This window comes from Humulus lupulus, chromosome 6, assembly GCF_963169125.1.
Source record: "Humulus lupulus chromosome 6, drHumLupu1.1, whole genome shotgun sequence".
NCBI lineage: Eukaryota > Viridiplantae > Streptophyta > Magnoliopsida > Rosales > Cannabaceae > Humulus > Humulus lupulus.
The window spans coordinates 222,332,768-222,351,694 of NC_084798.1; the positions used below are offsets into that span (position 1 = coordinate 222,332,768).

The following is an 18,927-nucleotide window of genomic DNA, read 5'->3' on the forward strand; positions in this document are numbered from 1 at the left end:
TACTATACCTTGCTGTTTCTTGGACTTAATTTCTTATTATCTACTTTATTCTCAATATATAGTTTATTTAATACTTAAGAGAAAGTACGTAGAATATTTATTTTAAATTTCTACACAGAATCAATCAATTCATTTCTAGATATAATTTATTATTTTGAGCTACAAGGTAAAGTAACTTGTACATTTAAAAGAATTCATAATTTGTGACTAATACTTTTAGTCACGGACTTTTTAGTGATGACAGCTTTAGTTACAAATTTTATGTTTTTAGTATGACTAAAACTAAGATTTTTTTGTAGTTTATTCTTCTAATGCATAAATTTATGAATGACTAGTCTTCAAATGCATGATAAAGTAGAGAGAAAATGTTTAGTTCAGTAAAGGCATTTCAGCTATGGATGTTTCCTCGAGTTTTCTGGACTGGTTCCTTTCAGCAAAGACTTTTGACTTGTGGAAAAAAACATGCACATACTTCCTCTTTTTCTGCTATGGATGTCTTCTTCTTTTACTTTTTACTATTTTTTAAAAAAAAAATGAAAAATTGAATTTCATCACGTGCCTTTGGAATATTATATATTCTCACTAGTGTCACATAAATTCATCGTTCACACAAATACCATTTCCAACTTTCTCATCTGTCTCTGGTGGAAAGAAATATCACAAAGACTCCTTCTAGCAAGTACGTATCACAACATATATATTCATTGTGTTTTCTTTTTTCTTGTTATCTAGCGTACGTCTTCTCAATATATAGCTCATTTAGTAGTATATATTCCTGGGAAAAGTAGAATAGATAAATTTCTTGCGCAAATATTCATCTATATATATATATATGTGTGTGTGGTTGAGACAACGTTGTTTACCTCTCTATTTATTTTATATCTGTCATAACTTTAATAAGAAGCAATATTTCATGCATATCTCGACTGTTTAGATAAAGTTGTTACTGTTTTTACTTTTTTAGATACGAGAGTACGTCAAAGTGATCAATAATAAAGAAATAAGAAAGAAGAAAATGGTAGTGACTACTATGCTGAACTACTACTTGTTTGTTATCATAATTATTGGATCGTTGTTAATGGGAAGGTCGTCAACAGTACTAGCTATAGTTGCGAAACCTGGTTGTCCAGAAAAGTGTGGAGATGTAACTATTCCATTCCCTTTCGGATTTGGATCATCCAATTGTTTTCTTGACAAATGGTTCGAAATCTCCTGCCGCAACTCTACTACGCCTTTCCTCGAACAAACTCAACTACAGATACTTAACATTTCGTTATATGACAAACGGGTTCAGGTGAGAAGCCCCATCAGTTTCTTCAACTGCGCAAATAAGACAAGCAAAAACTCAGCAAATTTAACAGGAAGCCCCTTCTACTATTCTCCTGAGAATGACTTCGTTGCAGTAAGTTGTGGTGCTTTTGCCAAGTACAAAATAAGGAGTGGTAACGAGGTCCACCAAAATGGGTGCACTAGCAGCAGCTCCACCTGCTCATCATCATTCAATAGCAGTAATAATATTGATTTTAGTAATTGCGATGGCGTTGAATGTTGTCGTACTTCTTTCGAAGATGGTGACAGCTTCAATATCTCCATGGATAATGATTCTAGTACGACTCTTGCAACAAATCGTGATAACGAATATTGCAAATATGCATTCCTGATTGATCCTAATGAAATTGATAAACACAAAATATCCCATGATGATGATCTGGATTATTATGTTCCCGCCATACTCAATTGGTACTTTATTAACAGTTCGTATTTCGACATATTTAAAACAAATGATATGCCAACCACATCTAGCTGCAAAATCTATGTTACCCAACCAGATCGGATAAACCGCTGTGACTGCCGTGATGGATATCGAGGGAATGCGTACATTCAGGACGGGTGTCAAGGTAAACCACAATCCACCACTAATATTTTTTAAATTAATTCATATATATATATATATACTAGAGCACGTTCCTTAGTTTTATTTTTATTAAATTTATATTAATGTCCAATAAATATCTTATTTTAATTAAATAATTTATTTACTTTTATTTAAGTTTATGCTTGTTCTACTTTTTGAATTTGAGAGCAACAACAAGAGATTATATATTATATGTTTAATGTAATACTAAATATTATAAGTGAATTTTAAATTTAATTTATTATAATAATATTTTATAATATTTGAATTCATATTAATATAATTAGTAAAAAAATTAGGATTATAAATTATTATCATAATAACATTTTGTAACATTTAAATTTATATTAATATAATTATTAAATATCTAGTCCTTGTATTATATATTCTTATAATAATGGTATTTAATAACATTTGAATTTGAATTTGAATTTAAATGTATATTAATATAATTATTTTATATATAATCTTATATCAAATATTATAATAATAATGATATATTTTATAATATTTGAATTTATATTAATATAATTTGCAAATATTATTTTTTAGTTAATTTTAAAGATATATTTCGTTAAATATTTAAAATAAATATTTCATTAATTTTTGTAAAAATTTATAATCTACATATATATATGATAATAAATAAATAAATAATAAATTTTATATTAACTAAAAAAATTATGTGCTATTTAATTCTCAGATATTAATGAATGCATTGAGGGAAGAGGGTTTTGCCCTGGAGACTCTACTTGCGTGAACACTATCGGGGGCTATCACTGTACTTATAAACGCAATATACGACAGGCCATCTTCATAGGTATGTCTTTATATCTATGCATATACATATGTATATGAGAATTCTTCTATAGGATTTCACTTTAAGCCCTATCGATAGGGCTCTCAGTGTTTACAACTTGTGAACAGTTTTCGGCGCGATTTTTTTATGCGCGTGGAAAACAACACGTTTGAACCTAGTTTTCGGTACTGTAAACTATTCGGAATTTTCTGAAAATTTGCAGAATGCTCTAAATAGCTACAATATACACGGTCATAAAAAAAAGTCACGTCAAAAACTATTCACGGGTTGAGAAACACTGAGAGTCTTACCGGTAGGGCTTAAAGTGAAACCCTTATAAAAGAATTGTCCTATATATATATATTTATATTTATAATTTTCTTTGTGTGTATGTGTGATTATTTTTTCATCATAAAATAATATTTTTTAGTGGTTAATTAACGTAAAACATAGTAAAAATTCATAATAGTAGTGCATCTAGGAATTCATTCTACCAAAAATAAAAATAAATAATAATATATATTGGAATATAATGGAACAAAATTTAAAAATTACATATATATATATATACAAAAAAATCTTATAATTTTACTCACAAAATTAATTGTGTGAGTAAAACAACTTCATTATATTATATATTTTTTTATTAATATTTCAATAAAACTAGAAGTGAAAATATCTTTTAAATTTATCAATTCTTAAGAAATTATAGCACATTTCCAAAAGAAATAATCACATCTTAACTATTAGGTACCTAAGATTACCAAAAAAGCGTAGTAGGATGTATTTTTTATGCAAAAGAAAAAAACTTAGGAATTTAACTTTAACGTGTTGAGAAATTATGTATTTTTACTGTTAATATCCATATATTTTAATCAATCATATTTTTAATAAAAATTTATAAATACATTTTATATCTATCGCAACTTTTAATTAAATAAATTGAGGCTATTTTGTCATAATAAATAATAAGAATGTTTGCACCAAAACTACCTTAAAGTTTGAGGTTTGTCCACATCATAGACTCAATCTTTTTTTTAGCGGTGAAAAATAGCAGAAATTGGTCTAGTCACCACCTAACGGAGATCAATATGCAGAGAGTGACGAAATTACTATTATACTAACTTTGGGTATTTTTCGTACTAAAAAAAAAGATTGGATCTATGTCGTGTACAATCTTCAAACTTTGGATAGTTTTGCCACAAATATTCCTAAATAATATTTTTACCAAAATTAGTAAAAAAAACACAATTTTAACAATCATGAACAAAAATTTAAGATAAAACACAAAAAATTAATTTGCATTGTATTTTGAACAATATTTTTATCAAATAAATAACAGTATATTTCATTATCTAGCCTAGAAACCAAAACAAACAGAAAGGAAAAAAATTAAATGTTTGATAAATTTCAATTTATATATTATAAAACTTATATCAAAAAATTAAAGTTTAGAGGAAGAGAAATAAAAATATTAAAATCTCATTTAATTTATGCTTATTTAAAATTACAAACTAATTAAGAATAAGATTTTAAAAATTACAAATTTCCATAAATGAATGATTATGTTTATTTATTCATACATGTTAAACAGGTGTGGGGAGTCCTCTTGGATTATTAGTTCAACTTTTTGGTACATGGAGACTATACATATTCATAAAGAAAAGAAAAGAAATTAAACGCAAGAAAGCATTTTTCAAACGAAATGGTGGCCTTTTGTTGGAACAGCAGATACATTCAGGTGAAAACAATGTCGAGCAAACCAAGCTGTTCGATTCAAAAGAGTTAGAGAAGGCAACTGATAATTTCAACATAGACAGAGTTCTTGGGCAAGGAGGCCAAGGCACTGTGTACAAAGGAATGTTGGAAGATGGAAAGATTGTTGCTGTAAAGAAATCTAAAATAATTGATGAAGCCAAACTCTCTGAATTCATCAATGAAGTTGTCATTCTTACACAAATCAATCATAGAAATGTTGTCAGGCTATTGGGATGTTGTCTGGAGACAAATGTTCCACTTCTAGTTTATGAATTCATCCCAAACGGAACACTTTCTGAGTATATTCATGACAAAAATGCAGAGTTTCCTTTCACATGGAACATGAGATTACGAATTGCAACTGAAGTTGCAGGAGCTCTTTCATACTTACACTCAGCAGCGTCTTTTCCAATTTATCATCGAGATGTCAAGTCTGCGAACATACTCCTTGATGAAAAATTGAGGGCAAAAGTTGCAGACTTTGGTACATCAAGAACTATCTCCTTAGAGCAAACTCACCTGACCACTTTAGTTTATGGCACATTTGGCTATCTAGATCCAGAATACTTTCAGTCTAGCCAATTCACAGATAAGAGTGATGTTTATAGTTTTGGAGTGGTTCTTGTCGAGCTCTTGACCGGGCAAAAAGCAATATTTGCAACAAGGTCAGAGGAGGAAGGAAGAAGTTTGGCAACATATTTCATGGTGACGATGGAGGAAAGGAGCAGTAGTTTGTTCGACATTCTTGATGGTCAAGTTCTCAAAGATGCGCCAAAAGAAGAGATCTTAATTGTTGCTGATCTTGCAAAGAGATGCTTACATTTGAATGGAAGGAATCGACCTACCATGAAAGAAGTAGCAAAGGAGCTAGAGAGGATTCAAGGCATTGATAATAAAGATTCCAATGGTATTCAACATAATTATGAAGATCTAGCATACGCACAACCTGAAATTGCAGACTCTTGGAATAATTCCACATCGTCAATAGAGTTAACTTTTGACAGTGCTGCTACTAGCTTCTCGTTGCATCAAGAATTATCATTGTTGTAAGGGTGAACAAATAGTAATATCCTTTTTGTACGTAGTACTCTTAACTTATTTTTTTCTATCTTAAATTTGAGATCAATTATATATTGTGGTTTACTTTATTGGTTAATATTGTTAACTTTGGTTTCATCTAATTGTATAAGCATTCAAGGCTTGGTACTTTTACTATGTAATATAATATAGTAGTATTTGTGTTTTTGTATGGTTTTGGCCATTTTATTTTTCCAATTAGTTCTTTTTATACGAATTTTTATTGCCCACTATCTAATAAATATTATCTCCATAAATATTATCCTTACAAGTAGAAGAGAATGATGGTGAACATCATATTCACACAAATATACATTTCAATCTCCTTATCGATACTCGATCTCTTCTGGTACGAAACACAGCATTTCTTTATTCTTAATATATTTTTTTGTCTAAATATATAATTTATTTATTAAAAAAAAATCAATGTGGAGTGGTTCTTGTTGAGCCCTTGATTGGATAAAAAGAAATATCTACAACAAGGGTTAATGCAGGAAAAAATTAGTCTCTTTGACATTCTTGATGATCAAGTTATCAAAAATGAACCAAAAGAAGAGATCTAAATTGTTGTTGACCACAGAGATGTTTACATTTGAGTGAAAGGAATCGACCTGCCATGAAAAAAGTAGCAATGGAACTAGAGATGATACAAATAGTTGATAAGGATTCTAAGGATAGTCAACATAATTATGAAAAGCTAGAATTTGCACAACCGAAAATTGTGGACTACTCTTGGAATGTTTCAGTCATCGAAAGACCAAATATTGTAGTCGTGTAAGAGCACTTCCAATGGAGAAGGTAACATATTTTATTATTTATAACATAGAGAAAAATTGGTTAAATAGTCTTCCAATGAATGGTGTAATATTTTTTTTACCTAAATGAATAGTATTTCTCTATATGTAGTGAAACACTATTAATCAAGCTATAAATATTTTATTATTTTTTATAAACTTTTGTATATATATGAGTGTGATACTATTATATATTTAATTATTTTATTTCTTAAAATGAATAAAATATTTTTTAAAAATATAATATTTAAATGATGTAGAGAAAAAATAGAGAAGCTGATTTATGGTATAATGTAAAAGTTTGAGATAAATTATAATAAAGTATGTTTTGGTGATGTATTTTGTAATATAGAGGAGAACATCCATTGTGAGAGCTCTAACACATGCAAGTACGAACATACTAGAAACCCAAGCAGCAAAGCCAAAGAACCATATCCCAACCATCTTCTAAGCATTAAGAGACTGCACGGTGGAAACATTTCTCAAAGATGCATGGCACATACTGACCTTGAATTGCATTATAAACTTGTTACTGATTTTAGAAATATACGGTATTTGATAGGAATTTCTCTTATTAGATGGTACTAAAATTATTATATTTCAATGTGTTACTAAATTAGTATATAAAAAAAAGATTAATTTGTCTATTATAGGAAATTTATTGACCAAAATAGTGCAGAATGTACCATTTGTTACTAATTTTTTTTAAAATATGTATATTTCCTGTTTTTTTTTATAGTTTGGTTGGTCAGTTATGATTATAGAAACTAAACATGATCACATACATAGTCCTATCAGATGATGAATCGGCATACAATAGTTTAGTATTTAAATGTCAGTAAAAATGAAAGTTTTAGTATTTTAGCAGTAAATTTCTTAATCAAATATTTGTGTAGTGGGTCGTCAACAATTTTCATCTCAACTTTTCTTCAATCTAATTAAATTGAAGAAAATCTTCAAGCAGTCTCTGCCAATGATACAAACTATATGTTCTGCTTCTGTATGCACTTCTCATTTTGGTGCACATTTTAAGTACATATATCATTATTGTAAAACTTATTACAATATAACAATTAGATAATTTATTACAACACAAATTTAAACAATATAACATGCATTATTGACTACTGAAGAAAGAGATGGTATTAAAATATATTGTAATACTTTATCTAGTCTTGTGCTATTCTTTATCACCACTCTCTCACAACCTCATTCCAATATACAAATATCTTATCTGATCAATCAATGTTCTCTGATACGTCTTCTTCCATCAAACTTTTTCTAGCTGATCTCCATGAACGAAAATGGGGTAAGTTTCTTTAACCACAAAGGCCCTTGTAACATGAAGCACCATCCAGGAAGGAAATTTGTCATTGTATTATTTTTTCAATTTATAACGTTTCAAGTTCCACAATGAGGAATTGAATAAATCACATTAGCTAAACAAGAAGAAGAAGAAGAAAAACAAAGGCCGAGCATTATGCGTTTATGAAACGAATTTTTCTTATGCAAAATAAGAAAGAACTCATGAACAGAAACACCAACCAAAAGGGCAGGATCTGCATAAATTTGTGCAGTAAGCTAGATTGTCTTGGCAACTTTAGGCAGAGATTTAAGAAGAGAGGGCGATGGCTTCCTCAGAGTGTGAATGAGAAGGATCATCAGTGACATTAGTGTCAAAGCCCCAGCTTGATGAGCACTGCCCAGGGAAACTGGCACGAATGACAAAAGGGTAGATATCCCCAAGGTAACCTGCAATGATTACAAGAACAATCATCAAATATCGTTCAATCCTAGCTACATGTTCAAGGGGAAGAACCATGTTTCGATCTTTAAAGTCAGAAGAACATTAATAGAAATTGAGTTATCGAAACATATGAACCTGAAGACCAGCCATGCCAACAGTGCTTCCAATCAAATATCGAACTGCAGGATGAAGATCCACCTTCCTCGTTAACCACCATAACGAGGCTATTGAAACTAAGGTGGCTGTTGTCAAGATCCGATGGTCAAGCTGTAAATGAGGTTAAAGGAAGCTACTAGTCATATGGAGTTTTCAGCCATTGAGCTCGTAGTTCAATGGATTAAAAGAAAATTTTCTGAATTTGAGATCTCATGAATTTAACGGCAGACTGAACCTAAATCATGCTAAGGAATTCTCTCATTAATACACAGTAAAGAAACACCACAGGAAAATTACCTGTACCATTGAGGTATTCTCAAAGAAGTTGCGAATAAGTGGGTTCATTTCTAGAACATCCTCAGGTATCCATGTGTCGCCCATCTTCGGAAAAGTATTGTAGGCATGTCCCTGGAAATTCACAAAATCATTATCATGATATGCTACTAGCAAAAAAACAAAAAAAATTGCATACTACCTACTAATTAATTTGTAAAAAATTATGAGCAACACAATAACAGTTGAAGTTACATACATCATCATTTCCTAAAACAAATGCTCCTGAGAGAGCAGTAATGCCGACGAGTAAGCTGACAGGAAGAGCAAGTCTCTTTACTTTTGCAGCACCCTTAACCTAGGACATTGATTCTGCAGGTGGTTCGGGCATTACCACCGAGAGACCTGTCCAAAGAAGGCCGCTGTATATAACAAATGCATAAATAGATATCATGTATTTTTTAATTAAATAAATAAGAAAATTTTAAAAAAATTTGAAACCCTCTTTCCCTCTATCTTCCCCGAAGCTCTTCCCTCTATCTTACTTCTTTTCCCTCTATCTTCCCCGAGCTCTATCTTCCCTCTTTCCCTCTATCTTCCTTTTTCCCCCCTCTTTTCCCTCTATCTTCCCCAAAGCTCTCTTCTCCGAAGCCCTCTTTCTCTCTCTCTCACTACTGTGTTGCCTCTGCCAGGCCCGAACGACCATCATCCCATCGCCGGAGCAGTACACGCGCCAGCCCAATCGAACCGTCGGCCCTCGAAACGTCAACCCTCGCGAGCTCACCACCACACGCGCTGCCCAGGGCTGTCGACCAACGGTCCGAAGCCGTCCGCCTCTTGTATTGCTATATGTTTGTTGGCTCTTGTATTTCCATTTTTAGTTTGATTAACTTCCAATCTACAGAAAGATGCTTTTGCTTGTACAACTAAGAAGAGGTGTTGGTTTCTTTCTTCTGACAACATAAAGTCTTTTGTTTGTATGGATATTAGGTAAGTGAAAATAAAAGCTTTGATAACTTCTTTTTGCCACTTTGAATGCTTTGTTTATGATTTTCTTATAACTCTGCGCTCAACAAATTTATCAGTCATCAAATATATATATATATTTGTAGTACGTAAAGAAATAGTATATATATATATACTATGTATAAAATAAGTGTAATGCACGTTGTATTTTATATTTTTTTAGAAATGATGTAATATTCAAAAAATTAATTGGATAATAAATAACATGATTATTAAAATGTACAATATTATTTAAGTAGAAAGTTGTTGTCTACGTGAAGAATTATTTTGAGACACAATTTCAAACAGTGATTGCTTCAATAACATATAATATATTAAACCTATAACTGGTTAAAACCAACTTAAATGAAATAATTGACCTCGAAAAATTGAGCAAGAATGATTTCGACGAAGCCAGTTAACAATACAGTCAACATGAAACAAATGTAAACATTGTGGCATATGTGCATAGCTCATTCCCACTTCAAATTCCTCCAAACACACATGACAGGTCTGCCCTATCTGTTCATCACCTTCTCCATCTATGAAAGTAATAAGAATCAAATCCACAATCTCCATATTATTCCAATATGGAAACCAATCCTCAATTGTCATGTATGTCTCACAGTCTCAAAGTTCTATGTATTTTATCTATCTTTAAACATTCTTTTTTAAATAGTCATGAGACTCTGGTTAATAGCCAAAACATAAAAGTTACTGTGTTCGATAATAATGATATTAGTAATTTTTAAAAATTAATTTTTAAAATTATTTATAAGTAACAAACTTTAAAAAGCATAACTATCAATGTATCATATTTTTAATAATAAATGAATAAAAATATAGTTTTAATAAAAATAGTAAAAATTAGGCTGAGTACCCATATTTAGATTGGTTGTTAAATTTGTAGCCACTTTTTACAACTCTTAATTTTATACCTAATATTTAATGGAATCTACCTATTATACCCTTCTATTATGCTTTCTTCTCAAGAGTTATTCACGCACTCAATTCCATCCACATCGCAACCCATCCCAATTATTTATATATATTTGTCACTTCCTTATATATATATACATAATTAATATATCAATTATATGAATAAAATAATTTACATAGTTATTTAATGCAAATGACATGTACTATTTTATATGAAACAATGTTAAAGAGTTCTTGAACATTTTTATCATACATAAACATAATATATATAGAGGGAAAAATAATATGATATATAGAACATTATCATAGATCATCTTAGCATTTTCTAAGTATATATTTTATATATATATATAATATCTCAAAGCATGATTACTTACAGACAAGTCAATCCTTCATTTGACCTAAAAAGTTGCGTACTTTGTTTGAAGTATTACAATTCACATGTTCCATTGTATAAGAATTGAGAGTTCGTATGGGTAAGTAGTAGAATTTAGTGAGAGAAAGAGTTGAAAAAAGAAAACCCACCTATAGAGTCTGAGAGAAGTAGATAATAATTGTTTTTCTAGTGAAGGACGCGAGAGCCATGACTTAGAAAAAAAGAGTGAGAGTATGTTTTAGTATGGGTAGTATGGGATAGGTAATTATAAAAATGGGTATTATTAAACTAAATTATTTTAGTAGCTAGTTTTAGTTAATTACTCTTAAAATTGGTCATTTATCAAATTATACCATAAAAATATGATGCATCAGGCCGCACTTGTTAATAATAAATGAATATTTCAATATCATGAGTTTGAAATACAAATGCAATTTAAATAAGTGAATTGTTTTACAGAAAAATGAAGAAAATATATTATGCTCATAATACACCACTCGAGAATTCCAAGATACCAGTGAAAAAAAAAACTTGATCTAATTATGGTTCTAATAACACAAGTTATTAAAGATGACCCTTAATAAATTAAAATAGGCAAGGCTATTCTATCTTTGGAGTGATATATTTGTTGTTTATAGGTAAGGTTATTGGAAAATAGACAGAGTTTTTCTTTAAAGAGAGAAATAGATCAGTAAAAAAGAAAGGGAAACCATCACACAAAATTTAATATTCCACCGACTAACACTACAAAAATCAGGGCCTATACCGAGAACAAATGTCCTCGGTATAAGCCGTAATGTCCTCGGTATATCTTCTACCGAGACAATGTCGTCGGTATAAAGTTGTCGGTACAGTCGCGTCGGTAAAACAAAACGTCTACCGACGACATTCAAAATGTTCTCGGTATAAGTTTTACCGAGGATAATGTCCTCGGTAGAAAGTGACAAATGTCATCGGTACAACAAACCCCAATTTCTCATCGTACTGGTATATACCGACATCTTGGTGGTATATACCGAGGACAATGACCTCGGTATAGACTTGTCCCCAATTTTTTTTTATATTTGTTATTCCCTTATTTATTTATTTATTTATTTATTTATTTTGAATTAAATATAAGAAAATAGAATAAAATTAAAACACTTATATTAAAGATATAAATAAAAACATAAGAGTGTATTCGTTGAATTAAAATAAAGACTTGTCTTAAACATGATAATGTAATAGTCAATTGTAATAAAATTCATACATAAGTCCTACTGAGTCGGTGCTCCAACATCAGGATCATCGGGTGGTGGTGGTGGGGCAGATTGAGATCCCGGGGTGATACAATGAGTCCGGACATGCTCCTCTAACTATCGAAGACGCTCTCTCATCTCAGACAATTCTTCATCTCTAGTTTGTGAAGGACGAAAATCAAATGGAGTTCGGTCCCTTATGTTAAGGATACGTCCATATCCTTTCTGGTGGCCCCGTCGTTTTCCGAAGACATTTTGTACCAAAGATATGTCTTCATCTTCAGGCGCACTCGAAACTGGTGTGGAACTCTCAGTATCAGTTGCCTGTGTCTGCTGTGTGTCGCGGTATGCACGCAATTCCTCCTGTGATACAATGTATAATGTAATTAAAATTTTGAAACAATTAAAAATTTGAAAAATGTTTAAAAAAACTTAACGTACCCAAGTATTTTTTGCTGTCTCTGTCACCCACCCTGTGCCTGATTTATGGTGAGTATCCATCCAGCTATCCGGGATGGACTCAAGTTGTCCAGTCTCTAAATTGCGCTGTCACGTACATATATTTTTATAAAATTAAAAATTAAACGTAAATAAGAAAAATAAACTAAAAAATAATTAATTAACTAACCTTTTTATAGCGTAAGGCTGGGATTGACTGAGAACCTCCATAGCTAAGATCTTTCAGTTTCTTTCTATTTTCCTTGTTGACCACAGAACGTTTCTGCAAAAAGTTATCGTTAGTAATATATTTAATTAAGATAGTTAAGTTTAGCAAGAAATTAATACCGTAATTTCTGGGCGACGGAAAAAATCAATTGCTTTTTGCCACTGCGTATCCGTGCAACCACCATAACGATTTTGTGGCCCATTAATCGTTAAGTGCTCTTTAATATCGTACTTCCAGTCAGAATACTTTTTAGCACACGAAGTATCAATGCCTCTCAAGATCCCAGGCATATGCCCTTCTCCATATCTAGTACGCCCAATATCAAACAAATCATCCTAATTTACAAACATTTATTAGTAAATATCATATATAACATAAAATGAGAATTAACATTTAAATACATAAACTACTTACTTCCAAATGTGCAAGTATTCTTTCTTTCGAGGCATTTGGTACTTTTGACCATTGAGGACAGTCCGGATCTGTGTACTGTCGAACAAGTAATCCGAGCTCTCTTGAGAAATTTGAGCTGTACTCTCCGATCTCTTTATATGTTCTTCCCCGCACATCCCACTCGAGAGGGAGAGGACGCCCTAACTGTTCCCTCTTTTCCCGCGTGTTCAATCCCTTATGGCGTCCACGTTTACTTGGAGGCGCTATTGTATGCAAATTCAATATTTTAAAATTAATATGGATTAATTGTTAAATTTTAAGGAGTATATCAATGTGTAAAATATTACCTCGTTCACAATCAGCTGGGATATCTGCCGGTCCACGTGGAGGATCGCATCCTCCACCATCACCCCCGTGAGATTGAGTAGTCCGGATATGCTTTATTGAATAGTTTGATTAATTTAAACAAAATTTCTAAGATTTGTTTAAAATTTATTTAACTACTTTAGGATTTAATTATTACTTAAATTATTTAATTAATGTTTATTTTTATTAAAATTTAGTTGCATAATGTTAATGTTAATTTTTTTAATCTTAATTTTAAAATATATTATTTTACTTATCAATTCACTATTTATTAAATTAGAAATTTTATTGAGTACTTCTACTAATATTCACAATATCTCTAAATTTTACAATTCTAAAAAAATATTAAATATGTTTACTAATATGTTTAATACACATAAAATTCACCAAAACAACATAGAATTTAATTTAAAAAAAATACTAATCAATCATATAACAATTTTCCAATTCCTAATATCATTTTTACTAATACATATTTTGAAAACCTAAAAATAAATACATTCTATCTAATATAATAATTTCATATTTTTATTAAAATTAATATTATATTATTTATATAAAAAAACATAAATTATTCAAAAATTGAAAAAAAAATTAAAAAAATACAGAAAAATTAAAAAAAACTTACCAATGCCTTCAATATCTTGCTAGCAATCTCTTTAGTCCAACAAAAACCGAATACCCAACCTTCAAACAAAAATTACAAAATATCATTATACAATTTCATAAATATATATATATAAAATGAATAAATCGTTAGAATTACTTTAAGATTTATTACTTATTTAAATAAAATTTCAGGATTAATGTTTATTTTTATTAAAATTTGGTTGCATAATATTATTGTTAATTTGATTTAATCATGATTAAAAATATATTATACAACTTATCAATTCACTATTTCTTAAATTATAAATTTTATTGAGTATTTTTAATTCTAAAAAAAATTGGGCAGCATAACGGCTGTATTTTCATATATCCCAAAATTTAAAAACCTGCAAATAATACATAAAAAAATATCCAGTCGCAGAACATACACAAAGCAATACAAATACATTGTAAATGACTATATAATTTATAATTATTACTCTAAATTTTATTAATTATTCAATTTTCTATTTAAAATATCATAATTCTACTAAAAATTAACAACAAAAACAAAGCATCAATATTCATCAACACTAAGAACAAAAAAATTAACAACAACAACAAAATTCAAATTAAATAAACAAAACTCACTCTAATAATCAAAATTTATTAACCAAATCTAATAATCTAAAACTAAAATTATTTAACTCAATCTAAAAAACAAACAATCAAATATTAAATTTTCATATAAACATATATTTATAACTAAAAGTCAAATTATATACCTAAAAAATAAATTATTAAATTAATAAATTTTCATACTAATAAATTAATTATTTATCATAGGATTAAACTAACTAAATCTTAAAACTATATATGTATTTTACAAAAATACTACACAATATATTATTTCCTCTAAATTGGATATCACTAAATTTTTAACTAATTTTCATCACAAATTATTATTTTTACCTATTTTAATTACATAATCAGAAATTATATATATAATATAACAAATAACAATATATTAACAATATTAAACAAATTATAAATAAAACCCTAAATATATTTATGCAAAAAATATAAATAAAACCAAAAAATTACAAAGAAAATGTGAAATACCTCTAAAACCGCTGGTATACAATACAAAACCTGAAAAAAAATACCACGAAAAACTCATTATAAAAAATCAAAACTGAAAAAAAATTTAACAATTTATACAAAAAAAAAACTGAAATATTTGTAAATAATTACCTCAATAAGCCTTATAGCCACTTAAATCGCCTTTGGAAGGGAAACTTTGACCAAAAACAAAGTTTGTGGGGGCCGAAATCCAGGAAAACAGAAATGGGGGGCGGAGAAAACTGGTTTTCGTTTTTTTCCGTTTCAGAGAAATGAGCTCTCTGTTTGGGGAAGATGAAGATTATAAAGACCCTATACCGAGAACATGTTCTCGGTATAGGATCCTCGGTACACAAACTAAAATGAAATAACCGCGTAAAAAAGGCGGGAGTCTGAATTAACTATACCGAGTACACGTTCTCGGTAAAGACCTCGGTAACGACCCTATACCGAGAACATATTCTCGGTATAGGGTCATCGGTACACATACTAGAATGAAAAAAACCGCGTAAAGGAGGCGGGTGTGTAAAAGATCTATACCGAGAACTTGTACTCGGTACTATGTTCTCGGTATAGGACGTTTTTTTTGTAGTGTAAGATGAACCACCAGTTCACACACACAAAAAAACTAATACATACTTAGTTGACGATGTAATCAATATTAGCCATATATATAGCATTAAATAAAAGTGTCCAAGTCTTTTTCTAAGAAAGTTACTACGTATACGTAGTATGGTCTTTATTTTCCAGGAAAGTTTTTACGTAGGTAGTATGTTCTTAATGTCAAGCCTGGAACTGTTCCCATTTGCCATTTTCTGCGTAAAGGTCACATAGAAAGTTTGAAAAATAAAAACTAATTAGGCAATTCTGCTAAGTAAAATTAAAAATGAACCTTCAGCAAGAAAAAGTCAGAAAAATGCACACATATGTTCTGTATGTATCACTCCTAAAAATAAAACGAATCCAAACCCTAATTGAATATTAACAAAATTTAGGACTTTAGTATACAATATGGGGAATTGAAGATGAAGGGTTAAATTGAGAAATATCGAGAGGTTGGCTTTATCGTTTTGGTCCTGGGTATGAGACCGAGACTCCTTCGTTACATAGGTTCTTCAACATTTGTTTATCTATTTGTAATGTTATACTGAATGCGAAAGGTTGTGTACTCTTGAAAGGATGTGTACCCCTGAAAGGATGTGTATTTTTTAAAGGGTGCGAAAGGTTATTTACCATTACTGTTAAACTGTAACTTTTTTTTAGCATATTCTATTAAAGTCATACCAAATTCGGTTAAACCAAACCAAATTCTGTTAAATACAAAATACCGTTTGATAGTCATTTATATAATAGGTAAGATATGCATATCATGAACTTTGGGTAATGTAGAGTATTTGATTTTTTTGTATGTACGTATGTAATAATTTTCCTTAGAAAAATACACAGAGCAAGACCTATAGAGAAGAGTTTGTTTTGAATTATTTTTGGTGAAGAGTATGTTGGGTCATTTCCTTACCAGATTTTCAACACTTGATTTTCTTCTGGAAATTTTCCAACAATTCTAGGCACCACCTGCTACTAGTCTAGAGTTTCATTATTGTACCAAGCTAAAGCCCTTCATAATTGATTTGGATTGTTTTGTATAGATGTCCAAGAAGAACAATAGGTGAGCAAGAAGGGAGGAATAGGTGAGTGAAAAATTGATTGACTTTGAAGCTTTTCCTTTGGTGTTGAGTTATGAAATAAACTACTGCATCTTTAAACTAAAAGATTAACAAGATGACTAAAGATATCTCAGTGAAAAAAGAGTTAAAATATGTATGATGGCTATATATTATGTATGTAAGTGTAGTGGGGTAGTTCATATCGAGGTGTGTGTGAATAGTGGATTGGTTGGAATATATGATGGTATGGTGAGGTTATGCAAGTTAACATTTCGTTAACATTCAACTACAGGTACTTAACATTTCGTTACATGATGACGACAACGACAATAGACCATCCGAATGGGTTCAGGTGAGAAGCCCCATCAGTTTCTTCAACTGTGCAAATAAGACAAGCAAAAAATCAGCAATTTTAACAGGAACCCCATTTTCCTATTCATCTTCCAATGAATTCATCGCAGTAAGTTGTGGTGCTTTTGCCAAGTACGAAACAAGGACAGGTAACAGGGTCGTCCAGGATGGGTGCAGTAGCAGCAACTCCACATGCTCGTCATCATCATCATCATCCAATAGTATTGATTTTAGTAATTGCGACGATGGCGTTAAATGTTGTCGTACTTCTTTCTCTATGGGTAGTGGTGGCAGCTACAAAATCTCCATGGATAATGATTCTAGTACGACTCTTGCAACAAATCGTGATAATGAATATTGCAAATATGCATTCCTGATTGATCCTTATGAAATTGATAAATACAAAACATCCCATGATCCTTATTATGTTCCCGCCCTCCTAAGTTGGTCCCTTAATGTTACGTATTTTGACATATTTAAAACACATGTTTTGCCAACCACATCTAGATCTAGTAGCTTCGACTGCGAAGGCTATGATGTTATTACTTTAAATTCCTCTCTAAATTGGATATACCGCTGTCGCTGTAGTAATGGATTTCGAGGGAGTGCATACATTCAGGACGGGTGTCAAGGTAATCCTCAATCCACCACTAATATTATATATGTTCTTGGATGTTTTTGTTAGTTATGTAAATAATTAGTTTTTTTTTTTAAATTTATGTTTTGCTTTGCATATGCTCCATTCTCTTTAATTCTAAAAATAAATAAGTTGTTTACTCTTTAATTTTAAAGATGTTCTAATAAATGTGGAGAAAATATACTTTAATTATTTTTATTTATATAATACACTTGAATACAGAGGAGATATAAACTTAATTAAAGAGCATATATTTTTTAACATGATAAATGTCATTAATAAGATTATTTGATGTAATTACTTACATTATTTGCTAAATATAATAAAATATGTAAAACTATAATTTTTTTATAATGAATTTTAATATTAAATTTTATAAATATTTGTTATAATATGAAAATTGTGTTTCAATTTCTATTTATAAATATTATGAACAAATATAATAAAATAATAAATTATTAGAAATAGAAATACATGATCATTTATTTATTTATACATAACTAAAGGACTAAATAAATAAATAAATTGCTTTAGTTGGATAAAGGATATTGTATGTCTATAGAATATTTAATTTATTATTATTTTGACAATATATTATTTAATTATTGATTTTAGATTTTGAATTTTATGAAAGTATATGCACGTACTATTATTACACAAAAACGTACAAATATGTATTATGTAATGTAAACTCATGGAAATACAAAGAAATATATATATATCATAATAAATACATAAAAAATAGTAATATTTATTTCAAATATATATTAACAAGAAAAATAATACAAATTAATTGTCAGATATTAATGAATGCAATGATGAGAAAATCCCGAATCCATGTCATGGAGGCAGTACTTGCGTCAACACAATCGGGGGATATCGTTGTAGTTATAAGCGCAAATTTATCTTTATAGGTATGTCTTTATTATATACAATGCATATTTATGTATGTATGCCTGGTTATCAATTCATTCATAAAATAATATTTATAATGCATGCACGGTTAATTAACTAATTCTATAAAAATAGCAAAAAATCATTACCAATAGTGGTACATCTAGG

The 18,927-nt window shown here is 29.8% G+C and overlaps 3 protein-coding genes across 3 annotated transcripts; 2 read left to right on the plus strand and 1 right to left on the minus strand.

Annotated features, from left to right (window-relative positions):
- Window positions 1-1,011: 1,011 nt before the first annotated feature.
- LOC133786174 (wall-associated receptor kinase-like 1) lies at window positions 1,012-5,522 on the plus strand. The gene is made up of 3 exons (XM_062225383.1): window positions 1,012-1,898; window positions 2,619-2,735; window positions 4,309-5,522. Exons 1-3 carry the CDS (start codon window positions 1,016-1,018, stop codon window positions 5,520-5,522), a joined length of 2,214 nt encoding a protein of 737 aa, XP_062081367.1. The 5' UTR covers window positions 1,012-1,015.
- A 7,272-nt stretch (window positions 5,523-12,794) lies between these two features.
- Window positions 12,795-13,377, minus strand: LOC133783535 (uncharacterized). Its single transcript, XM_062223187.1, has 2 exons — window positions 13,159-13,377; window positions 12,795-13,050 (listed from the first exon to the last, which is right to left on the minus strand). Exons 1-2 carry the CDS (start codon window positions 13,311-13,313, stop codon window positions 12,846-12,848), a joined length of 360 nt encoding a protein of 119 aa, XP_062079171.1. The 5' UTR covers window positions 13,314-13,377; the 3' UTR covers window positions 12,795-12,845.
- Window positions 13,378-16,992: 3,615 nt separating this feature from the next.
- LOC133786175 (wall-associated receptor kinase-like 6) lies at window positions 16,993-17,913 on the plus strand. Its single transcript, XM_062225384.1, has 2 exons — window positions 16,993-17,031; window positions 17,170-17,913. Exons 1-2 carry the CDS (start codon window positions 16,993-16,995, stop codon window positions 17,911-17,913), a joined length of 783 nt encoding a protein of 260 aa, XP_062081368.1.
- Window positions 17,914-18,927: the final 1,014 nt, after the last annotated feature.